Source organism: Gavialis gangeticus, unplaced genomic scaffold (assembly GCF_001723915.1).
Source record: "Gavialis gangeticus isolate Ggan-Ray unplaced genomic scaffold, GavGan_comp1, whole genome shotgun sequence".
Taxonomy (NCBI): Eukaryota; Metazoa; Chordata; order Crocodylia; family Gavialidae; genus Gavialis; species Gavialis gangeticus.
Window position 1 is genome coordinate 1034492 of NW_017729005.1, and position 26782 is coordinate 1061273.

At 44.0% G+C, this 26782-nt stretch overlaps 1 protein-coding gene across 1 annotated transcript; it reads right to left on the reverse strand.

Moving 5' to 3' along the window:
- Window positions 1–18142: 18142 nt before the first annotated feature.
- On the reverse strand, window positions 18143–26524 carry TMEM196 (transmembrane protein 196; the record flags this gene model as incomplete). Its single annotated transcript, XM_019508538.1, has 4 exons — window positions 18143–18812; window positions 21416–21489; window positions 24253–24507; window positions 26444–26524. Coding segments are annotated over 4 exons (417 nt in total), but the record flags the coding sequence as incomplete, so codon positions are not given.
- Between the last annotated feature and the right edge of the window lie 258 nt (window positions 26525–26782).

Below are 26782 nucleotides of genomic sequence, written 5' to 3' on the forward strand. Positions count from 1 at the left end.
GGAAGGAGGGGATGAGGGAGTGGGGCTGGGCCTGGAGTTGGGGCTGGGCAGGGATTGGGAGGGTGTGAAGCTGAGCTGGGCCCAGGATCAGAATTGGGGCTGGGGCCTGCTTTCCCCATGTGGCCACCCTTTCCCCAGCACCTGGGTTCATTGCCTGGCACCAGTGCCTCCTGTGCCAATGACTTTGCCGCCCCCTAGCCCTGCTCCAGCCCTGGCTTCCTGCTCACCCCAGCCCCTGCCCTGGCCCCACACCACCCAAGGGGGCCTGGAGTGGGGCCAGCCTCAGCTGCACTGCCCAGCTGGAGGGAACAGAGCCTCTAGGATCCCCATGCCCACCCCACCCTGAGTCAGCGTTGTTCATAATAGTAATGATTATAATACCAATGCTTCTGCTGCTGAGATAGGCCCTGCACAGTCAGGGCAAGGCAGGGCCAGGCACAGGGCAGAGCCATACCTTCTTCAGAGGAGGTGGGGTGGGGGTAGTGGCTCCTGCTGCTGCATGTGTCCCACAAGTGCACGGGGACATGTGCCCCTGGATATGTGCAGGATAGGCTGCGGGCTGGGGCTGGGGCTGCACCAGGCTCTTCGAAATGAGGTGGGGGGGCAGGCTGCACTCAGAGTGGGCAGCGGTGGTGCTGGGAGGGAGGTCAGGGGGCTATGGCCTGTCCCGTAGCTCCTTTCCAGTGCCACCACTGCCCACCTGAGCACAGCACAGCCGAGCCCAGCCCCTGCTAGAAATAGTCTGGCCTCCTGGGGTACACGTAGCAGCAGGAGATACACCCCTGGACGAGTCGCTCTCAGCTCCATTATGTGCCTCCCCGGATGTGCAGTGCCTGCCCCTTCCCTAACCCCAGCCCCACTCTCTCTGCACCCCTGCTGCAGCTGTCGGAAACACTCAGCCAGGCTGCTTTGTGGCCCTACCGCTGCCCTTGAGGGCTAAAATTTGTGGGGGGGCCCATTAGCCCCCACTTCCGCTGCCTATGTCAGGAGGGGCCCAGACAATTGCAAAAGGGCAAGTATAGTGTCCATCTTTAAGAAGGAAGGAGGAGGATCTGGGGAACTATAGACCAGTCAGCTTCCCCTCGGTCCCTGGAAGAATCATGGAGCAGGTCTTCAAGGAATCCATTTCACAGCATTTGGAAGAGAAGAAGGTGATTCAGAATAGTCAGCATAGGTTCACCAAGGGCAAGTCATGCCTGACTAATGTGATTGCCTTCTGTGATGAGATGACTAGCTCTATGGATGCAGGGAGAGAAGTGGACATTATATACCTTGATTTTAGCAAGGCTTTTGTTATGGTCTCTGTAGCAGGGCACTAGGGTGCCTGCTGCTGAGAACAGGAATATAGGCTCAGCTGCCACTCACCAGGGGCAGCACAGGTGGGTTGCCAAGGCAACTGATTGGGTCAGCTGACCAGAAGGGGGCAGGACCTGGCCTACATAAACAGAGAAGGCCGAGGCTAGAGTCAGGTCCCCTCTGGCACCCTAAGGAGCAAGAGTGAGTAGGGCAGTGTTGTGTGTTGGTGTGTGGATACAGGGTGGAGAGGACCCTGGCAGGGATGAGAGAAGCTTAGCCAGGTTGGCTTAGGTTTTATGTTATAGCCAAGGGGCTTTGTGTTTCTGTTTTGGTTGTGATTAAGACCGGAGGCCCAGGTGAGGCTGTAGGGGTGCAAGGAGGCCTCATGGGAGCTCCCCAGTGACTTGGGGGTTCCTGGTGCCTATAGGGGCACAGGGAGTGGTGCCTGGGAGGCACAGCTTGTGGGCACTGGTGCAGTGCTGTATTTTGGGGTGTGTTGACCCCGCCTGGTGTGGGGAAACCCAGAGGACTGGGTGAGGCTATAAGGGGATGGAGGAGGCCTCATTAGGACCTCCCCAGTAAGGTGGGGGTGTTCCTAGTGCTGCAGGGGGTGCTGCATTTTGGGGTGTCCTGACACCGGCCCAGTGTGGGCAGCTTTGGGAAGAGCTCAGTGTTGTGCGTAGGCCCGAGGAGGCGGGTCTGGGGGCCAGGTAAGGCCGAGGCTGCCTGAGCCCCAATCGTGAGAAGCCCAGTGGGTGTAGGACCCTAGAAGGGGTCTGGGGCCAGGTAAGGCTGAGGCCGCCTGAGCCCTGATTATGAGGAGCGTGAGCAAGGGCCCCAGTGCGGGGGCGAGAGTGCAGGGAGAAGCCCCAGGAGAGGGTGAGCATAGCACGCAGGCCCCAGGAGAGGGCGATAGTAGGACTTATGGGTAGCCCCTAATGCTAGAGTGCACTGGGGCAACTGGATATCAAGGCAGATAGAAAAGGCAGCCTCCCTGAAACACTTAAATTTCAAAGATGTGGTGGGCAAGACTGGTGAGGGTGCATTGACACTGGCTTGACACGGTAGTCAGGGGGCGCTAGGGGAGGTCCCGGGCGCCCTGCCACAGTCTCCCACAACATTCTCACAAGCAAGCTATGGGGAGTATGGGCTGAATGAGTGGACTATAAGGTGGATAGAAAACTGGCTGGGTTTTTGGGCTCAAAGGCTAGGAATCAGTGGCTGTATCCAGTTGGCAGCCGGTATCAAGTAGAGTACCCCAAGAGTAAGTCCTGCGGCTGGTTTTGTTAAATGTCTTCATCAACAACCTGGAAGCTGGGTTGGAGTGCAGATTTCCTAATGACACCAAGCTGGGGGGAGTCCTAGATACATTAGAGGGTAGGGCTAGGATTCAGAGAGAGACTTAGATTATTTTTGGTTCAATCCTCAAATTTATCTCATGAGGTTCAATAAGTGTAAAATCCTGCACTTGAACAGAACAATCCTATGCACTGGTACAGACTGGGGACTGACTGGCTAAGCAGCATGTAACAGGTCACCCTCCCCAGTGCCATCTTTTGAGTTATCTGCACCCTAGGTGGGGGCACCCTTGGAGTCCCCTTAAGGTTTCCCACTCTACTTTCCTGCCGCATCTAGATGGAAATAGTATAAGTGGGAGACTGCCTATTGTTTTTTGTATGTTGGGGTCCTATGCCAACACTGGCCTTGACCCCAGTCTTTCTCTAGCTAGGCCTCCCATCTAAACCCACCAGATAGGGTTTGACTCTGATACACTAGCTCTTTAGTCTTGGGGCTCATGGCCCTCCTTTTTGCTCCAATCTGGAGCACAGCCTCCCTGGCTCAGAGGCCCATCCCGCAGCCAGGCAGTAGCAAGTTCAAAGCTGGGCAAAGGCCTGGACCTCCCACGTCCCAGTTCAGGGGAAAAAAAAAAGCAATAAAAAAAACCCACACACAGTTGCATCCAGGGTGCACCAGGCCACCCTGGCCTTCTAGGCTTGCCCTCTCTGTCACTGTGCTGCTGCACCCTGAACACTATGCCTACACAGGCACCAGAGTTCCCATGCTATAGTGGGGCTCCAGTGAGGCCTCTTCCTTCCCCAATAGCCTCACCCAAACCACTGGTATTGCTGAGGTACCAGCACTTGTACTACTTCTTCTTCCCCCCCTTACCAGCACACTGTGCCCAGAAAGTTCTGGTTTTAAAGGGGCTGACCTGCCTTCTGGTAACAGGGCTAGGGTTCCCTGTTACACAACAGCTCTGCAGAAAAGGACCTGGGGGTTACAGTGGACAATAAGCTGAATATGAGTGAACAGTGTGCCCTTGTTGCAAAGAAGACTAACAGCATACTGGGCTGCATTAGTAGGAACATTGCCAACAAATCAAGGGAAGTGATTATTCTCACTATTTGGTGCTGGTGAGGTCACATCTGGAGTTCTGTGTCAAGTTTTGGGCCCCCCACTATAGAAGGAATGTGGACAAGTTGGAGAGAGTCCAGTGGAGGGCAATGAAAATGATTAGGGGGATGGGGCACATGACTTATGATCAGGGATCCTGATTTTCTGTTTAAAAATCACAAATTCTCTGATAAAAAAAATCACAAATTCTCTGATTTAAAAAAAGCAACAACCAGATCTGCATTTTTCTGTGATTAAAATGAAAGACCACTATATATATGTGTCAATTGAACACAATGTTTTATTGATATATTTACAATTTTAAAGCAATTTGGAAGCCTGCCAGTACCTCAATCACTATAATAAAATGAATTCTAAAACCCTATACATTTGGCATTTGATTTGGGGCTTTTTATCATGGAGAAATCAGAGCTCCACCTGCCACCTTCACTCACATGGGTACATCTGTGGCTGTCCCCACCTCCCTCCCTCTCTCCCCTCTGCTTTGTGGCACTGAAAAGCCCTGATATGCCGGTACCCTGCCTATGCCATTGCCCCTCACTCCCAAGCCACAGCTCCTCAGCCCAGCTGATGCACCTCACTCCCCACCCACAGCCCCCCTCTCCACCTAGTGGTGGCCTCCAGCCACTGGGGCTATGGGGCTGGGACTCAGGTCTACAGCCCCCTGCACTCCCTAGCAGTACCTGAGTCCCAGCTGCTGCCCAGCTCCCTCCCCCTGCAGATGGTATGGCTGGAGTGAAGCCCATGGGAGTGAGGCTGGATGAGGACTGCTCGCTGTGTGTTTGGGCTCCCTGCCTTGCTGCCCTTCCCCAGGTGCCTCTGCAGCCTAGCAGGCGAGACCCAGCGTGGCAGAGCACAGCCAGATGGAGAGGGTTGTTGCCGCTGCCAGGAGCCCCATGTCACCATGGCAAGATACCTCCTGCCCACCCGGCAGCATTGGGGAGCACAATTCTGCACCACCACACCCCGATGCTGCTGGGCAGGTGGGGCATGCCTTGTCATGATGGCACAGGGCTCCCAGCTCTGCCCTGCTGCACTGGGTCCTGCCCACTGGGCCAAGGAGGCCCCCAGGGGAGAGTAGTAGGGCAGGGATCCCTGAGCCCAAAACCACCAGGCCATATCTGCCCCCACCCAGTGCACAAATCTAGCAGGCACATGCCCCCTCCCCCCACTCCCCCGAAGTGTATGTAGCAGCAAGGAACCAATCCTTCCCCTGCCCCCAGACGAGCTGCCCACAGCTCCGTCCCACTCCCTTCCCAGGCCCTGTTGCTGCACATTCTGGCCCTGGGCCCTAAGTCCCATGTACCACCCCAGCTGGGCAGCAGCCCCAGCCCTACCCAACTCCTTCCCTCACAATGGGGGCCTCACCTCCCTCTGCCCCCCTGCAGACTTACCCACAGGAGCTGCTCTCCAGGCTGCCTGGCTGCCATGTGCATGTGTGCACACACATGCATATGGCACCCCCTGCCTGATCACCTTCCTCCCACTCCTAGCCCCTTGCACACTGCAACTCTGCCAGCCTGCAAGGGAAACCCACCATTTCCTACATTTTTCCCTTTTAGAGAAGAAAATCTGGGTTTTCTCCTTAAAAAGAGAAATTCCTGGTTTTCTCTTTAAAATGAGAAAATCTGGGTTTTACTGCATTTTTCTGTGGCAAACTGAAAACCTGGATCTCTGCTTATGAGGAGAGGCTGAAGGAACTGGATGTATTTAGTCTGCAGAAGGGAAGACTGAGAGGGGGTTTAAAAGCAGCCTTCAGCTACTTGAAGGGGGATTCAAAAGAGGATGGAGCTAGACTGTTCTTAGTGTGAGTCTCAAGTCTTTTGATGTTCTCAGGTTGCAGCAAGGGAAGTTTAGGTTACATATGAGGAAAAGCTTTCTTACTAGGAGGGTAGGAAAGCACTGGAACAGGTTACCCAGAAAGGTGGTGGAATCCCTATGCATGGAGGTTTTTAAGACCCGTCTAGACAAGACCTTGGCTGGGATGATATAGTTGGAGATGGGCGTGCTTTGACTAGGGATTTGACTAGATGACCTCCTGAGGTCCCTTCTAACTTTGATTTTCCATGATTCTATACATGATAAGCATAGAACCATTGCCTACTGCTCTTTTGGTCATGTCTTTAAAAAAGTCTAAGCCCAGATCACTTCTTTCATAGAGTTCTTATAGAGGCTTACTCTTGGAAAAGTATTCAGGCTCTGGATCCCAGTTGGATGGAGGTACCTCCTTTGCAAGCATATACTTTCTACAGAGGCAGGAAACTGGGTGCACCTTTGTGCTGCCTATTTCCTAGTGGCTAGATACAGGTGGCTTCTTGGTCAGCATCTGTCCTTCTGAGCTGCTTCTAACTCTCCACACAAATTATATATGGAGTCTCAGTGCTTTAGTCTAGGTTTCAGATTCCATTCTGGGGAACAGGTGCTTACAATTTAGGTATGACAACATGTGATGTACAAGTGTCCATGTCCATTTTGTTTGTTCTAGTGGTTAATGCATATATTTGTCTTATTTCAAGTTATGTTAAAAAAGCCAGGGTCTCTAAAAGGATCACTTGGTATTTCTCAAAGCAACTGTGTTCAGTGTAATTTTCAAGTGAACCTAAGTGACCATTCATACACATAATATAATTTTCCTGGCAAGTAGATGCAATTTTAATTTTAGTTAATGTTTCACTGGGAATGCACATTTGTAAATGTGCCTTTTCTGATTCCGTAGTTAAGAAGAACTAACAAGCACTGACTTATATATTTATAATAATTGAACTCCTTGGCTGTCATATATTTTTGGTAGGACATATTACAGATGTTTCCATGGAAAAGGATTTAGTTCCTATATTTATAAAGTGAGTGTAACTCTGCCAAGTTATGAAACTCTATTTGGAAGTAAAGTTCCTGCTTAACTGTACTTAAGACATTAGCGTAAACATTCGAAATACTGATGCCAAAAAATGAGTGTCTCCAAAAAAGGGAGATCTGAAAATTTGATTCTTAATTGTAAATAAATGTGCTGTTTTGACAGTCATCCTACTATTTGCCAGTAAGATGGTGGGGATTTGCTCTGACTCTGTTCCTTGCCAGACTTGATGAATATTTTGGAAGTCCCCAGAATGCACATTTATAGAAAATAAAAGGTAAATCTCTCCAGACAAGTCTTCAGAGGTCAAGTATGAACTTTTTATCTGAGGCCAAGTATGTTGCAGAGGAATACATTACATTTAAATTACTCAAAATAAAGATGTTTCAGATTTACAGTTTGGTAGCTATTAAAATAAGTAACATTATACTTACCCTGATTGGTACTGGGGTTGATATCCTGCCCTCAACCTGCATACAGCCCCTGTTAACAATATTAGCAATTTTACCAAGGCATTGGGACTGGATTTTTACAGATGAAGGTTACTTTTCTTAGTTACATGGATACAGATCTGGAGTAATAATAAAATTCATTGGGATTACTCCAATATTAGGCACTAATTTAAGAAAGTGTTCATAGTAAAGAGGTTATTTAGCTTCCTGCCTAACCTTAAGCATGTACCTATCCCATTGACAATAGGAATTAAACACGTATTTTAAATTAAGTGCATTTCTATGTGCTTTCCTGAAAAGGACCCCTAATTCATGATTTGGGGAGCATCATACCCCAAATACATGTATACATAATGTTTTGGTCACAAAGCTAATGCATTTAAACATTGCTCAGTTTATAAGAAAAGCAGACACAGACCTATCTTATTTTAATAATACCCTCTCTTGCACATGATAATCCCAAATCATAAACATTAAAAACATGAAAATAAAAAAAAAGGCAACAACTATGGGGGTTTCGTTCTGAATGGAGCTGCTTTTTAACCTTAGAGATTTCAAAACCTCTTTGAATAATTTACCTTGAAACATTAGTTTAACTTCTGTGTATGACCTCCCAATTTTTAATTATGTTATTTTCATTGACTTACAGTTTATCTTCAAATTTTCCCCAAAGTGCAACAACAACATGATTGATTTATTTGTACATACACAAACATACTGTTAAGGCGATACAGTTACCACGGAGCTAAGAATGTTGCAACATTTACTTGAACTGTGACAAATTCATGTGAGTGTCCTTGGAAATCTTTTTAGAACTGTTCTGTTAAATATTTATTCTGGCTAAATCATTTGCCAAACAAATGGTGTGGCCGAAATTCTGGATCCAGTAATTTCCATAGCACGGACTCTGAAGAAACTAGTATACATACTGTGAGGAATGAAAGCATTGCCTTGTGAAGCATTCATTTGCCACTTAGGCAGACACACAGCTGCTCCTCTGTTATGAGAGACCAAGACACAGATTCCGCATAGCCCAGATGTTTTATGTGAGCATTAGACCTTGGTATCAGGAGAAGCACTCATGTGTGGAGCACTGAGCATGAGTCTGACACAGGGTAAAAACAGATGTCGGGATTCTCCAGAGACAAATTCTTTTATCCTGGGATCCTACAGACAGACAAGCCGATTGTACCACTTTAAGTACCAGTGCAGTATCTAAAGCTAGAAACACCATATTTACCAGCATCCGAGGCAACTTTGAATTTAAGATGATCCCCTCTCCTAGCCCCAGTGATTAGATTCTATATATGGAAAATTATAAATGTATTATAGTTTTCAATAATAAATAGAATTTAATTATTGGGGGGGTTGTCTTAAATTTAGCACCCCCTAAAACATCAGTGAAGGTGAAGGGCCAGATCTTTGCCCCTTGCCTCCTGCCTGCTCGCTGCTCCTTACTCACACACACCTATCTTTGCCCCCCTGCTCCTTGCCCCTCGATGCCTGCTCCTATGCCTTATGGCCCCCTTGCTGTCTGCCCCATTTCCCAAATGCCATCCCACTTATTACCCCTGCATCTCTCAGGTGTCTACTTTCAGGGCAGCAGCTCTGGGTCTGGGGCAGTCAGCAGCAGTGGTGGCAGCTTTCTGCTTGGCCCAACTCAGCTTGGCCAGGGAGAAGCAGCAGTGGCAGCTCTGGACCCAGCTGATTTGGAAGAGCTGGAGCTGGAGCTGGAAGTGAAAGTAAGCAGTGGAGGGAGCAGGGAGGGGGCAATTGACTGTAGGGGAGTGGTAGGGGAGGCTGTGTTTTCTCTCCCATGCTTTCTCCCAAGCCACATATCACAGATCTCCCGTGTATGCCCTGCCAACCATGCAGTCTCCCCCTGTGTTCTCCCTACCATGTGCCTCCTCCTCTGCTACACACAGCAAGCAGCTCAACTCTGGCTCCAGTCCTAGCCTGGGGCTAAGCTGGAGCTGAGATGCTGCCTGCCTTGGGCTGGTACTCAAATGTAAGACTAGGCTCTTTTTCCCGCCATGGTGATTGGAGAAAAAAACTTCATCATGGATTTGAGTAAATACAGTAGATGACACCAAATAAAGCAGATCAGCTCTGCCAGGATGTATACCAGTACAGCTGATCTGCTTTATTGCGTGAAAGACATGACTAGTTGCCCCTGGAGATCAATGGGCAGGATATCAGGTGATGTGTTCTCTGCTTCCCAAGACACCCTTAGCAATCTCTGGGGTGAGTCTCTCAAGTATGGAACCCCAACTTTTCCCACTTCCAGAGATGCACCCTAGAAATTGCTTGTGGGGCATCTCTGGAAGCAGGGAAAGCCAGGCAGCCACACCTGGGGCCTGAGAAGCCCAATCCTGCACAAGAATTCCTGGGGTGCATAGGACTGGGCCCCTCAAGCCCTGGGAGCACCTGCCTGGAGTGGCAGGTGTGTGAGCAGTTCTAGCTGTCTGCACTATCCTTCCATAAAGCAAATAGACACCTGCCTCAATAAAGTAGTCACAATCTGTTACTACCTTTTGTCACAGCCGCACTGTGGTTCAACAAAAGGTATGGATGTCTATTTTCTGTCTCTTTGTGGGTCCATGAAAATTTTTATAGTAACACAAAAGATAACACTTTTTGCTTGGGACAATCGCAGCTAATTTGGGTTAATTGCCATGTGTCCCAGGGACAAGCTGCATTTGTGAAGGTCTGTGCCGCTTCCGGGTTTTGACTTAGATCTATCTGAACCGCCTCAAATATGATGTCTGATTTTACCCACACTGAATGTCCTAGGGTGGCAGTTTCTCTCTGCTGCTGACTATCTGCTGGAGCAAAATTAAAGGATCAGCTTCTGGGTAGATACCTCCAAAATAAGATCATCAGCTCATAAGAAGTGTGAAATAAAAGATTTGTTCTTGCAGGAGAAGAATAATTCTTTAAAGATCATTCTTAAATCTCTTGCAGAGGACCCTCCCTGATCCCTCTCCTTCCTCATCAACACATCCATTATGAAGGGCATTTTGGCTAAGTGGCTTATATTTAGCCACTGGCAGATATATTTTGTATTAGGTGTACAGACCTGGCAGATATCTTTTGTATTTATTACTCACCACATCTAAGAGAGAGTTAATGATATTTGCCTGCCTCCTATAATAGGTGCTATGAGATCTTATTCTGTAATAAGAATAAAGAGCACAATCTATCAGGAGAAGTGATTAGGCTTAAACTGCAAGCCTCTTAAAACAGTGCACTATCTCCTAAGCTAATGGGTACTGTGATTGAAGAGTGCAAATGGGCATGTTCATTCTGATGGAACTTTGTTCAACAAAGTACTGACAGTGCATAACAAAATGTAAGGCTGTGCAGATATAACTGACTTGTGTATTAGAAGCAGTATAGCCATATGAGTAAAATGAATGCCTGGGTTAATTAGCACAGAGAAGCAGGGTATGGTACTCTGGATAGAGGACTTAGGGATACTGCTCTGGTACCAGACCAAGTTTGATTTGAGTTAGTTTCATTATTACTGCATTGTGCTTTTTCTTGCTCATGCATACTTACATTACATTGATATCAAAAGGTTAAAACTATATGCCTGTGTGTACACACATCCATTTCTGCTTTTTGCTTTAGCCATTTCTCATCGAATGATAAGGCCTTTTTTGACATGAGAAACAGTAGTTATATTCAGATGTAGCAGTACTAACGCACTGAACATGTCAATGCTGAAGACCGTTTTTGGAAGCACGCATGTTGTACCTGATGACAGGACTGAAGTTTGATGTATTTCAGGAATGATTTATTTAAGTAACCCTTCTGCTGACAAAAGTAAAATCACATTGATGGGAAAATCATTAAAGCCACCTGCCGTGTCTCTGCTTACCAGAATAAAAGCCTATATAAAAACAAACATAAAAAAACACAAACTGCCAATTTCATCTACACACATAACTTATATGAAGATATCTTATAAGGAACAACAGTAGCTCTAAACCACTTGGGTTTCAGACATAAAGGCCCAAATACAACTCCCTGTTTAGGTGGGGAAGTACTACTTCCTTGTCTATATTTAGATATACTGGTGGCATTTACGACCACTTACACCTACCTGTTTTAGATCCTACTCCCCTCCACCACCCTGCAACTCCAGCATGCTCAAATGGGATCTTCTACAGCCACTTATTACTTGTAATTCTAGTCTGCATGGGAAGATGTGTGATTCCATTTAAGTGCCTGAAAAATTAGAGAAAAACTACAGACCATTTAATGGGAGAGGAGGGCCCTCCTACCTAATAGGCAAATGGACAACTGCAGTGATTCTCAGCTACGGTGCTGCAGCACCCTAGGATACCATTAGGTGTTTTTTAAGGTGCCATAGAGTGCTACACAAGATTAGTACCGTTGGGTATGCAAAGACTTACACATGCTTTACAAAATAAACCCAGAGATTTCAAAGAGCAATACGTAGCATCAAAAACATTTTTGAATGTCTAGTAGGCCTTCTGTATTCTTTCCAGCAGAATTGGTCTATTATTTTTCTGTAGACAACAAACAAGTGAAAGCTAACAGCTAGTATTTTCTGAGGGTTTTCTTGTGTCTAATGGGGTTGAGAACCACTGATTTAGTGGTTAACATATACACCGAGGGAGTGGGAGACCCAGGCTTTAGGCCATTGACATGTTTCTAAGCCACAGGGCATTAGAACCCACATATTGACTTCCCGAGAAAGTGTCCTAGCCACCAGATCATAGGATAAGCAGGGCCAAGAGCATGATCTCCATATTCTGTTGAACCTTTTTCCCAGACAGGCTGGATGAGCAGTGCCTCATCTGTCTGTGGGCCAGATCCTGCCTTGGTCTGATCTGGCACTGTGGCCAGAGCAGTGGACACCATGTAGCCACACAGATGGGGTGGGGGGCAGCCCAAGTGCAACCTGGACCCCATGGGGAAAAAGGGGGTAAGGCTTGGCCCCATGAGGGAAAAGAGGGGGCTTATCTTGGGTCCACAGGAGGAAAGAGGTGTCTCAGGCCTATAGGAGAGAAGATGTGTGGCCCCTGCGGGGGGAACAAGGTCATGGCTTGGCCCCAACCCGGCCCTGTGATGGGAAGGGGCATGGCCAAGCTCCACAGGGAAAGGGGACATGGCTTGGCTTTGTTGGAGAAGGGCTGTGGCCCTCTCCCAAACTGGTTCCATGGGGGGATGGGGATGTGGCCCAGCCTCAATTCTGATATGGGGGAGGGGGTGTAGCCCGACTGTGCCTGGCAGTATGGGGCTTGGAGTTTTGGAATTGGGCAGGGGGAGGGTGACCAAATTAACATCCACTGCTCCCTCACTACCAGAGTTCCTGCCCCATGGGGAGCCCTGTGGGCCACATGCGATGGCTCCATGGGCCACGTTTGCCCCGTGGGCTGGAGGTGCCTGCCCCAAATTATGGTTTCATGTTGTGACTTTTAGAGGTGCAATGTAAATCTCACTCAAGCTATTTTTAAATCAGTACAAGAGCCTCCTAACTCCCTCTAAAATGTCCTCAGACCCAGTCTTCTCTTATATAAATTTTTTCAGAGGAATAGAATGAGGACTGTGAAATTCAGGACCACAGAAGATAGGAATGACTGCATTTTTCACAGCATTCAAAACTCAGTGTAGCTTTATATGGTACTATGTGGTGCAGGGTAGAGATAACTGAGCAAGCTCCAGAAGCAATCCAGCCATGTTAGTTAATGTTCAGCAGGGCTCATTAGCCCTACCTAAGAAAATGGTATGCTGTTTCTGCTAGCTGAGCTAGTTTAGAGCTAGCTCAGGGGTCTATACAGAACACTGTTGCACCATGTAGATATTCCTTAAATGCAAACCCTGCCTCTCCAGCTTGACTTTCACCTGATAGTTCTTTATGCAGAGACACTTCCCATCTTTAAATACAAACTATAAATGAATCAAGCTATGTCTCCTACAGGCTAGAAATGGACACAGATCTTCATTGTTATTTCTATGTATAACTAGTTGCTGGGGGGTGCTCATATTATGAGTAAGGTAGATTAATTGATTTTATAACATAGAGCATAGCTGTCCAACTGGTGGCTTGTGTGCAGTCTGAGAGCAGTTGAAATGTGGCTGCTGCTTTCCCTTATTACTCCAGCTGCCTAAGGGGCAGGGCAGCACAGCTCACAGCACTGGGGGAGCCCATGCCGCAATGCAGCAAGGGAGTTCAGATGGGGTCCACCTACATAGTGTGGTGTTGGAGGTGGGAAGTGAGGTCACCCACACGTGCAGCCGTGGGTTGTTGAGGGAGGTGCCACTTGCATGTGTGGTGCAGCTAGGGGGGTGGCTTGGAGGCCTATGGCTTGGGGGCCTGTGATTTGCACATGTGTAGCCCATGTGGGGGCCGTTGGCTGCTCAGCTGTTGGACAGCCCTGATATAGAGCTTCTGTGTCTGCCTTAGTATTTAACTATATTACATCTCTTTAGAGTGGGCTGATACTCTCTTGACAGCTCGAAGATGACTTTACCAGACAAAATCATAGCCTTAAGGAAAGCTCTAATATGAATATCTATTTGTGATTATGCACTGCCTCGTATAAATTTAGCATTGAACCTGACCTCACCGCTGTCCGAGTTAATGCCAATTTGTCTTAATGCAATAAATATGTATTCAGGGCAGAACAGTGCAAAGCTTTTAAATAGATATTCTGTGCACCAATTTGCTCCATGTTCTTCCCAATTTGCAATAATCCATTTTCTGTTGATTGTTCTGAATTCAGTGCATGTCTGTGTGGCAGAAAGCCACCTTGGTTTTTCCCCAAAAATCTCTGCCCTGTGACACTGTGATTTAAATCTCTGTGCTGTGACCATTCAATTAGGATGGGCCCAGCACACAGGGGACCACACCCTCAGCCTGTCTTTTTAGGGAACTTGAGCTGGCTGCATTCCTGAGGGAGGGGGAAAACTTGCTCCCTCTGCCTACGTGACTGGTACCTGGGTGAGGGGCATCTACCTGGGGAGCTGGAATCTGCCCGGTAACAGGTGATGCATTTCAGATTGGTTGGCTGACAGCCAACTGGGGCTGACCTCCGCTGGCCCAGGTGAATGAGGTCACAGGGGCTATATAAGTTAGGACGGGGAAGGAGGCGGTCTCTCCTCTCCGGCCATGAGGTGACGCAGCAGCCAGGCAGGGGACAGAGAAGCCTTAACATCTGAAACTGGCTCTCTCCCCCCAAACTCACGAGCTAGGAACCACCTGCCTCCAAAGGGAAACTTCACCTGCCTTTGGAAGATGCTTGTGAGTAAGCTACTCAATCTGATTAGATATTTAGCTGGAGGTATCACAGATGCGTAATCAAAAGGCTACCACAGCCAGACTGTTTGCTCTTTAGGATTTCTAAGATATTGCTCAATCCTGTACCCTAGTTTACCCTACCCCTTGTAATCAATAAAGTTCTCCTTTTTGACTGGTGTGGGAGACTTATTGAGGGGTGGGTCTAAATTATGCCTAAGAGACCCCTTAGGTCTGCGGACTAAGGGAGACTTTCCTTTTTGCCCCCGGACTTGGGGAAGTACCCCAAGGGCCTGTATTGGGTCGCGTACCCATAGGACTATTAGGCCTGTGTTTTCCCCGAGGATACAGGGCCAAGACAGTCCACTCTCGGGGTGGTGGCAGCACGTTACCCCCAGACTAGTGAGTGTGCTCCAGGAGAGGGGTCGGCCGAACATAAGGCGCCCCTAGGGAGGCATTCGGAGCCTGAAAGGTGGTCGGGCACAGGGAGGTGAGCGGCTCAATGCAGGAGCGCCCCCTACTGGCCCGCCTCACGTGGTGGAAACAGCGGAGGGATACGAATACCCAGCTGTGTTCCTGAGGTGGGATCTCTGCACCTGCCACAGTCTGCACTTATTAAATACCAAAGTTCTATAAATTGGCAGGCACAGATTTCTCTATAATCTCGCTAAAAGTTAATATACATAATAAGAAGGATTAATCACATCCACTTTGTATCTTTTATCTTAAACAATTAACCCTTTATGGAACCACATTAAGCAGTTTGACCCACGAGATAACATCCTTACAGAGGAAATTTTTCTAGATAAGATTTCAGGGATATCTCCATCCTCTTGCCTTCTGACATGTTTTCACTGTGATTCATTTATCTAAGGCAACCAGTGCTATGCCGGTTGTGAATTGTCTAATTAAATCTCAAAACACTGCCTGTACAGTACTGTCTTTTGCATCCCAGGGGACTTGAAAGGGGTCAAGCTTGTTGGCCAATTTCTCAAGCAAAGCACAGGCAAGCTGTAACAATGAAAGAGCTCACAAATACTTATACTCATACTTTCTAAATTTTATTTTTTATTATATAGAAACAGATCACCTGATTCCCAGTTCCAAGTGTTCCACAGGGGTTGCAGGTCATTACCATGAGCATACAATTGTTCCACATAGCTATGAAGGAAGAGAGACTGCAGTTTCAACCTATTTGCTGGTGGGGGTGGTAGCTTTCACTAAGACTTTGTCACAGTAAACAAGGAAAGAGATTCCTGTGTTCAGTTTTTCTGAAAGAATTTGGGCTTTTGTCTATTTTCACTGCAGCATTAGTCAGGAATAACTGCACTGAAGTCAGTGAAAGTTTGAGCATCTCTGAAAAATCAGGCCAGTTACTTATGTACCTAAAATGGATTTCAATGACACTCTTTTAGACTGTTGAGTTTGAAAACTTTGGCTTTAATATGTTGTTACATGTGTTCAGAAAATTAATGCCTCAATCATTAACATGATTTACATACCTGATTCAATAATCTTTTCTCCAATCCTACCATTAATGAAAATGTTCAGAAAAACTTCTGTTTGAATAGAACTGTGCTCACACTTAAGGAATGAAACTGCATTAGTGGTTAAAATATTTTCCAGGTACATTATTTTTATGAGCGTCTTGTAAAGTTTTGGTCATTTAATTTTACATTAAAAACATGTTTTATTTCTCAAGAAGAAGCAATCTTTTCACTGTCACACTTGTTATGTAGGTCTCCTAGTTATCAGTTTTTCATTTTAAAGGCTTTCACAGAAGGCATAAATGAAGAATTCATATTGTAGTCCTTGGCCTGCTTGTCTACATTCCACATTCTTGGCAGCAAAATCAGAAGAAGCAATTTCATTATACTTTGTTTTGTTTTGTCTTGTTTTTTTGGCTCAGAGCCTGTGCCTTGTTCCCCACCTCTGCAGAAAAGTAACAGCACTGATACAGTTCCATGGCATTTTGGGATCCAGACTTTAAGTTAACTCCCATCCTCTAGAAAAGCAAATGCTCCTTCCACTTGTAAAGACAGAAGACATAGATGTTGTACTTGGGAGCTCATTTGGGTATACTGCAGTTAGATGTTCCACCTCCCCTACTTGATATCACCATCATGCTGAGAGGCGATGGCTTTGTGTCTATAAATCATTTGAACATTCAGCTACTAGTACTCAACTTGCGATGCACAGCTGTGGCAACTGGAAGTTTGCCTCAGCCTATAAAGCAGTTATTCTCAGTCAGAATTATGAATAGGAATTTCTTACCAAACCATTACCAAGTGGCTTCTTATTTTAGGGCATAGTTTCTAGTTAAAGGTTATGTGGCTAATCTCATAGTTTTATTAAACATTTCACATATTTTCTTAAAGCTCCAACTTCAGAAGTCATATGTTTGCATTGCAGCTTTAATTTAAACTATAAAATAAGTGTCTAGGCCAGTGATTTGCATCCAGCCATGGCACCCTGGGATGCCATAAGATCCTTTTAAAGGGGACACCACACAATATTAAAACAGTTAGTTGTACAGCCATGATTCATGAGACAAACCCAGAAATTTCAAGTAGGAATCCATGTCAAAAACATTCTGACATTCACTTACCCTAGTTTAAAAAGCATAGTTGTAAAGCCTTTTTAAGGAAAGAAAAATTATAACTAAAGCACCAACCTGGGACTGCTCATATGCTTAAAGTTAAGCCTATGCATAAGTGCTTTCAGTTTAGCAAGGAATATAAAAACTTTATAAATAATCAAGTCTTTTTAATTGTTTATTATTAAACACAATATTTTAAGGTCTGATATTTTATATCTTTCTTGAGTTGGAAACAAATGCCTTGTACTTTGGGAATTTTTAAGCTGCTCTCTGCTGGGGTAAACCAGTTATTTTGAGTTCTGATGAGTTAGATTGCATATTCATGGAATAAAGGTACTATCTGTACTCATTAGGGAGGACCTGCAAAATTCATCTGGGTAATGTTGCTACCCACTAAAATGCTCCTGTAGCAAACTGAGGATAACAATATTTATTTTACAGTACACACTCATGTCTTCACTAAGTAGTGTGAGTGTGTGTGTGTGTGTGTAATGGATCAATGTGTGCCTGTATAATGTGCATATTAACATATTATATGTACATAAAATGTGCATATTATATGCTATAATGAAGACTGATCCAAAATATTTTTCAGGTGATTTTGGTGAAATGAGAAAAAAGGTAAATATCTGTTTTGGATGAAGGAATCATTTGAACATTCAACTACTAGTACTCAACTTTTTACTCAAGGGGAAAAATCAAATGATTCCTTCATCCAAAACAGATTTTTTCCTTTGAGTAAAAAGGAATAATTTGGAATGTTCTATGTATCTGAAACAAAGCTATTCATTTAGCTTTGGATTATTTAGCTTTTTTGTTTAATCATTGTTTAATTGGGACTTCTTCAGAATGAAAGCCTACATTTGAAAGGAAAAGCCAAAATCTTTTGTTTGGAAAATATCAGAATAGAATGTTTTGACTGTGGTGAATTTCCCCTTCCCACCTTTTTTGGGTGAAATAAATTGCTGAAATCATTTTTCTATCACTCCAAAGCTATATTTTCAACAATTTATTTTTAGTTGCAGAAAATATTTTGCCATCTCCAGCCTTGAGGTATACCTTTGCTTCAGTAGACACCATCATAGGTATGCGTGTGTTGTTCTGCCCTAGCCAACCCATGCCGTTCTCACCCTCCTCCAGCCAGTGCCTTTTCCACCCTTTTCTTATTGACCTCTCAATATCTTGTGCAAAATGCAAATATGATGATCCAACTTCACAGATCTTTCTAAAAAAGAAAAAGTGAAGTAATCTTTGCTTTAGATTTCATTTTATTGGTCATCTTTTATGAACAAATTACGAAATATACTTCATTCACAAATTGGAAATATTTACAGTCTCTTTACAACAAGGCATTGTTGAGGTTTTGATTTATGGCATTCTTAAAACATTCTGTCTTTCAAAACAAAGACATCAGTGTTGTTTTCAGCACGCCCATCATTTGTTCATGTGTACTCTGCATGTGAAATGCAAGCTTTTTAAAGTCCAATTTGCACTTTCTTCATGAAACAAGCTGCTGGTTAATCTCTCTTCTTTTTAATGATTTTATAAAGTCTTCTTGAGAAGAAGAGTCTTAAAAGTCTGTTTCAAATGCTATCACAATTTTGGAAAGTTAATCAGACCAAAAAAGGTTGGGGATCAGGGTTATAAGGGGGATGAATAAATATTATATATCAGCAAAGTACTTAGGAAAGGAATTTAGTACACGCTTCTAAATGGAATTCCAACTGTGCTGTTCTGCACTTGTGAAATTTTAGTAATAAAAGCCAAGATTGTTTCAGTTTCACATCAGTCTCTTGGTGGCTATTTATATTTTTTTCCTGAAGAAAATCTCAAAACGTTTTGTTCCTTGAACTTTTAAATCTCTTAGTACACTCTTCCATTATAAATCAGATGTGGGCCTCCATTGCTTAGGTTGTCCGTCATTTCCTGTAACAAGAAGGAAGAACATTGATTGAAATTAAAATTATTTGTACAGCTTGAAAAGTGTTTAGTTACTGGTGTTAGATAGCTAACAAAGAAGCTTAATTTATTTCCTGTTTTTGTAAATCGCATTATAAAGTGGAAAAAACCCCATAGTTTATGTCAGTTAAGTTCCTATGAAAGATACTAGCCTGAGTTCTGTGAATGGCCATTTTCTACCTACAAAATTAAATATACAGCCCAGATGGCAGCAGTGCAGATTTCATCATGATGCCTTTTAAATAGACTTTAGTGCCACATAGATGGTAATCTAACTAGGAGTGAAATAGTGCTACACTGTCTAGGTCCATTTGACCCTTGGCTTCTCTGTGGAGATATCAAAAGGTTGCTAGTGAATGCTATCTGTACTAGAGTTTTGTAAAGCTAAATCCAAATAGGGACTTAAGTGTTAAAACAGAACTTAGGTAGATTTTAGGTAACTAAGTTCATTTCTCAATGTCAAGCATCCTATGGCAGATAGTAGTGCCTTCAAGCATTCTGTGCTGCTCCACACAAGTTGCATCCATAGCTGCATTTACATGGTGCTTCACAGGAATTAATTAGTATGGCCGTGGGCTGATTTAGCCCTATTATTTTGTCATTAGCCCTGAAGTGCTGCATGGACACTTGGGCAGAGCTGTGCAGTATAGATAAGTACGGATTTATGCTGTCATTGCATAAATTTCCCATGTCCACAAACCCTCGATTCCCAAGCCTAAATCCTAACCTTGCTAGGCACCTCCATGTGTGACCTGAAAGTTCTGGAAGAGACAAAAATATCTTTGTACATGCCCAGATGTTCCCCAGTCTCAAGAGTCCAGTGCTTAGCTCATGTATAAGCCAATCAGGCTCTTGGAACTAGATGCCACTCCACTTTCGCTGCTTGAGGGGCCTGATTCATTAGGTATGCTCAAAGCAATTCCAGCATACACTGACAACATTTGGCCCCTCAGATGATTCAGTCATAACTATTTTCTTTTAAAATGCGCCTGGAGGAGGTATAGACTGTGCCCATATTTTACATAATAACCTAATAGCTAAAGTACTTGCCCAGGAAGTAGGAAACCCAAGTCCAGTATCTTCCTCTGCTTGAAGGAGTTCAAACCCACAGTTCTCACTTCCTGGCTAATGATCTTATCTATGGGCTTAGGTGGGTAGAGTGAAGAAAGAGTAGAAGCTGTGCTACTGTGCAAAAAAAATGGAAGATTCATAGGGCCTGAAAGAAGTAATTTGAATCTGTATCCTAGTGGTTATGACTGTCACCAGAAAGCAGCCGGAGTCCTAAGTTCTGGACTTTGCTTCCAGGGGCTGTGTATACATTTTATATTAAATAATCATTAGATGAAAGAGCAGAAGTAGTTTGGGAGCAGGCACCAGAACTCAGGACTTCCCTTTCCCACCTAACAACTATATCATTAGGATAGAATCATGTTTCCTCTTCTATGCTTTCTTTCTGGCCCCATGCCTCTTCCATTACTTTCTGCTCAGTGATCCAGCTTCAATGGGAAGGCAATAGACTGCCTCCAGCCAACCTAGCCTATAGCTTTGTGGTTAGGACACTCTCTTGGAGGGTAGAAATGTGGGCTTGAATATTCTGTCTGAGGGCAGCACTGGAGCTGGGTGTCTCATGGTTTGAACAACTTTTCTAACCAGTAGGGGCTTATTAGAGAATATGCTTTTGCCATTGTGAAATCTGGTCCCATGTAAATGGACGTACCTTCCTGAAGTCCTGAGTCTGGTGCTTAAGCCCTAGGAAATAGGGTAGGTGTTCAATCACACTCTGCATTCAGTAGTTTCTATTCTCTAGCTCTAGGTGGCTCCCTGCTCATTATGCTAGAAGTTTTGAGATGATTTAACTCTTCCCTCTGTATTTTATGCCTGACTCTGGGCTCTTGATTCCATTCTGTGGGTCTAACAGTTTGGCATTAGAGCATCTAATTTGTAGGTGCCTTTATTTGATATTGTCTATAGATACCAGTCTGCTGTGAAAGGGACTGAGAACACCAAAGTCATTTAACGTTAATCAACAATCCACCACCAGATGATAGATAGTCATGTGCTGTCAACTGGGCTTTGCATGAGCTAGTAATGAAGAAATGAAAGCCTTTCTTTTCTAGTTCCATCATTTAGATTTTCTGTAGATTTTTTTCTCTTTGAATCACTAATAAATGCAGAATGAAATACGTACATATATTATGCTTTCTGACATTCCTATTCTTAACAGGAAAACAGTACATTAAAAATGGAGTTGAATTTAAGACATGAAGAAACATATAAGATAGGAAACAGTGTGAGTCAATGGTGAATATATCCAAACAGGAACATTTGGATGCCTGCAAATAGGGTGAATATTTTATATACTCAGCTTACTTCCAAATTATAATCTGTCCAAGTAGAATTTTGGTACTACCTGGAATTACTATTCCTGAATGAGGTACTTCTTGGAGTGACATCACAGCATCAGCCAACATTGATGAGCTGAAACGATGATTCCCTCAAACAGACACCCCTTAGAAGCGGGACTTCCTAAAGTGACATAAAAAATGGTAGCTCCCTAGATTTCAGCGTACCTTGGAGGTAACTCTGGTGTTGGGGGAACCACCGGGCAGCTGGGCAGGTCGGTTATTTCAATACCCCTCATTCTCTAATATAAATATAACAGTTATACAATAAATATAGCACAAACATATGCACATACAGTACATGTCTACATTACTGTATATCAGTATAAGTATAAAAATATTATTATATATACACTCCCAATGAAAACCTATTTTCTGTTAGGGTCTAATTTATTTATTTTAAAATTATTTTAAAGGGTATGTCCTAGGCTTAATGTACTGTGAGAGAGATATCCTCTCAGACCTGGTCTTTATCCACTCCCTTCTGTGTTTCTGTCTCACATGGGTCTTATCTTTGTCCTCTTCTCACTGCTAATGTAAGATGTTCCTCGTTTTCAGCCCCTACTGTCTGGAACAATCTTCCTGTATCTGTCTACCTCACTGACTCTCTATCTCATTTCAAATTTCAGCTCAACATGTATCTTTTGTCTTTCTTTTCTATACATTATTTTAATATTGCACCTACATCCTTCATGTTTCTTAAACAAATTTGTTGTAAGATAAGTACCAAATAAAGGTAGGAATACTGCATTTGATATTATTTTTATCAGAACCTTTAGGAAGTGTAATTGAACTTTTATACATTCAAAATTCTAAAGAATAATGAACCCAATCCTGTTAAGTTAATATCAGACTGCAGCAGTTTTCTCTTGTGATATTCCCTTGAAACAAAAATGCAGCATTTTATTTTAAGTTCAGTAATATTTCCTTAAAGTTTCTAGTGGCATAGTGGCTGTTGTTCTGCCTGGGGTCTAATCCCAGTTAACTCACTCCATTAAGTGAGTAATACAGGCTGCAAACTAGTAATCAATCATTTTCCTTATTATCCTATCATTGCTACGTCATATTTTATCAGGGAATCTTAAAACACTTTATATATATGAGTTAATTGATGCTCATAACACCTCTTTATAGGGGCTTGTAAATATGATACAGATGATTAAAGTGAAGCATAGGATAGATTTCCCCAGGATCTTGTAGTGAATCAGTTGTACAGATATGGATAAAATCTACCATCCCAGACTCCTGATTCCATGCTGTAATAATTGCTAAAGACTGTACCTCTGCAATGAAAGGTACAAGACATCCTGCCCTTATTGGAGACCCAAGGTGTGAATGAGTACTTCGACTGGGTAATAATCAGATTCCCTACCAAACAATAAGGCTGTGTGAAGCTTTGCTGGCTGTTTTGTTTCAGCACTGTTTCAACCCATTTCGTGCTTGAAACAGTGAAATTGAAATCAAACTAATGGCTTTGAAACAGCCTTGAAACGAAACGAGGCCAGTTGAAACATTTTGAAACTTTTGAAATGTTTCAAATTTCGAAGCAGCCCAGTAGTGGGAGACAGGGGAGAGCCAGGGCTGCACTCCGAGTGGCTCCACAGCCCCATGTGGCTCAGCCCCATGGGGAGTGCTTCCCTGGTTCTCCCTGCCTCCCCGCCCCCCCAGATCGGCTCTGATATAGGGCCTGGGGAAAATCAGCTCATGCAGGGACCTGCTACTGCCCTGATTCCAAAGTGGGGACAGGTCCACACATGAGTTGATTTGCCCCAGGTCCCACACCCTCTTCTGATTGGCTCTGGTGCTGGACCCGCCGCCACTGTCTTGGGGTCGGGTCCCCACATGAACTGATTTGCCCCAGGCCTCTCACCAGAGCCAATCCGAGGAGGGTGCGGGGCCCAGGGCAAATAAGCCCTGATCCCAGGGTGGGGGTGGGTCTCCACACAAGTTGATTTGCCCCAGGCCAGCCTGCCAATGGCCCCAGGCAGCAGCACCAGCCTCCTGTGGTCCAGGAGGCAGATCAGGGCCCACACCCCCGGGAGCAGTCTGGCACCACCCTCACAGCCCTCCAGGGGGTGCAGGCGAGCCACCAATCTGCCTGGCAAATGACAGGAGGCTGGTGCTGCCAGCTGGATGCAGCCTGTGCCAGGAAGATCGGTGCTGCCGCTGACCCCAGCTGGCAGCACCAGCCTCCTGTCATCCAGCAGACAGATTGGGGGCTCTCCTGCACTCCTGGGAGAGCTGCGGGGGCTTTGCCAGACAGCTCCTGAGGGTGCGGGCCCCGATCTGCCTGCTGGATGAAACACTGTTTTGTTGAAACGTCGGAACGGAAGTCAAAGCAGAACGATGCTGTTTCACACAGCCCCACCAAACAGCAATAGGATTCTAAGAATCCTTTTTGCTAACATCTTCAGACTTGGGTGCTAGATTTAAGCATTTAAATCTATATTTAGGCACCTGAGGCTCTGAGCACTCGGTGTTTCTGAAGGGGAGTCATCTATATGTAGGTATCTAACTATGAATTTATGTGCTTAACTTTACTCATGAATGTTTAAATATTGTTTTTGTGTTTAAAGTACTGACTTCATCAACTGAGTACTAATGGAGAGGAAGACATTTATTAAGCCCTGGAAATATGCAATGCTGTGGCTACAGGAAGCTTTTCCCCCCCAGTACAATACATGAACTTCCATATTAATAAGGTTTTTAAATTATTTATGAAGTGCTATATTTAGTAGCAAAGCCTTTGAATAACTATGCAATGGAATTATGTTGAGAATGGATGTATTTCACTGAAATGGATGTAGTACAAAGATACAGTACCTAAAAATAACTCCATATGATAAAACAGAATACAGCTTATACAGAAGGGCAGCATTTCATTTCCCTGAAGCTCTTCCTCATATAAAGCCAAAAATTGAATTCACCTATTGCCAATTGCACATTAACACATACAGTACCTTTGTAAGAAAAGCACCACTGATAAAGAAAGGCACACAACTCACTTTCTCTGCCATTTCATGGGAGTGATGCAGCGAATGTTCTCTTTCTGAGAACATCCTCCTTTGTTCATAGCTGGCTAGCCGACAAGTGAGCCATGAAGAAAGGGTGCAGCCACCAATTCCAATGCATGCAAGAGACATGGAGGCAAGATGCAAAGAATAGAGAGCAGAGGACTTCTTTGTGAGAGCACGAAGGAATTGGAAATTCAGTATTCCTCCAATTAGTCCACAGATGCAACAGGCTGAAAAAAGTATCATCTGTTAGAAGAACAAAAGAGGTTATGTCACAATGAAATTCTCCAGAAACTGAGCAAACAGACAACTCTCCCCCTCTCTCCACCCCATTAAAAGAAGCAGACCCCTTAAAAGTAGCAAATAATGATGCTTAGTAAATACACCATGCATATTTCAAGGGTCAGAAATCACTGGAAATGAGCAGACATTAATTTCTAGACTCCCTTCCAATTCTTATGTAATAAAGTATCATTCATAATCAACATTTTTCAGTTAAGGCACCGTGAGGTAAAGTGAAGAACTGGGGTAGAACTGGGCTAGGACTCCTGATTTTCAGTTCTATATTAAGAACTCGGAAATACAATTCTTTGAATCTGGACTAAGTTACATCCATTTTATATTGCTAAAGTGTTATGAGATTGGATTCAGGTTTATGTTTTGCCCTATTTATTTTTACTCCTTGTGTGTCTACATGAGACACTACCTCACTGTAGCGACAAGATACAGCAACACAGCTAGTTGCTATGGTGACATAGCATCAGTGGGCATTAACTGTGATGCCGCCACTACTGTGCAGTAGGGTCAGAAACAATCCATGCACTGCCAGGGCTGTGCAGTACCAACTGTGCAGTGGGGTGCAATGTGCCCCTTGAGTGTGTTTTTTTTCATTTGTTTGTGTTGAATCTCTTCTAGTAGTGGGTACCATCCACCCAGCATGCCTTTTCTAAGCTCTCCAAGTTATTCCGAAGTTTGATTCTGGTTTCCTGATTTTTGCTGCTTTTTGGAAGTTTTGTGAAGTCTTCGTATGTGATCCTGGTTAACTTTACACCAGTAATAACCCTAACAATCAAAGCAATGAAGCAGTGAAGTGAAGTGAGACAGTGAAGTACCTTTTTTCCATTTGGTAAAAAAAAAACTTCTGGGAATAGAGAAGTGAACTGAGTGAACTGAGCTACAATTGACAGGAAGTGTGACTGTTTAAGCCCATTTCACAATAGTGATAGAAGCAATTTGTGGAGCCTGTGGAAATATTCCACAGAGCACCAGTAGCCAATGGCCCACTATTATATGGCAATGGGATAGAATGTGGTTCTCAAACTATAGCTCATGGTTCATTGGTGAGGGCTTACATAACGTGACTGCTAGAATTGACAGAGGAAAGAAGGAATATATAGTTTGGAAGCAATGGGGTTGTTCTATAAAATAAAATGGTCCAAACATTTAAAAAATGTAACTGCTTTAACTGGGAGTTCAAGTCTTTGTTGACTCACAAAAGTAAACTTAGATTGATTTTTCCCTCACTCCCATTCGTTTTATAAGACTAGCTCCACTGAATTAACTAGAGTTGCAATATGTTCTTGGGTAGATCATAGGAAAATCAGGTCCATATTTTTAACCTATAGATCAAATATTTCTGCAGTTGCCCTTTTAGCAGTTGCATCATTTTTCTGCAGTCATAAAAATGATTGTACTTCAGAATCTTATAAGAAACAGAAAAGTCTGTAATGATTTTAGAACTGGCTTGGTCATTACCCAGAAAACCTCATATTAAAAACAGTACTCAGCTAATTCTGCCATCTGACTGAGCCAGAAACTGTGGGCCCCAATCCTTCCTACACTTCACAAGGCTGACTAGAAAAGGCACAAATCAAACTCCCAATAAAATGATCAGCAATCTTCACTGATTTTTAACAGGAGTTAAATCAAGCTTTTAATCCTTAGAGGGATTAATCTGAGGCATTGATGGGCAAGACTTGTATATATTTCAATATGTTCTTACTTTGCTATGTTAACTGAAGGGTTGATTTATTTTTTTTTTCTGCCTGGATGTTTAATTTATTTATGCGTTACTCTTTATCAGCAACATTTGGACAAAACTTTTCTAAGGTAAAAGAGTTCAAGTTACGTAAGCTTGGATTTCAAGAATTGATTCAGTAGAACAAGTAGAACAAAAACTTACAACAAGTCCGGTTTTTTTTTTGGCGCACAATATTCCACATATGCCACAAAGCAGAAACTGCAAGGGAAAAAAATAGCAATTATTTCATTGTCTAAGGTCTGTAGTGTAAATCTTGCTCTGTTACTGTAATGGTGACCATGACCATCTGTTACGCAATCATTCTGTCAACACTTTATTACAAACCTATTTCAGGAAGTTATAACTCAGCCATCAACATATTTATCTGGAAAGAACTGATGTGAGAAGTCAGCCTGAGGCTGATTACTCAGAAAAATAGCAACAATTAAAGAATGTGTGTTTTTCATCTGTGAGGTAAACAGTGTTTGTCAGAACCAATTT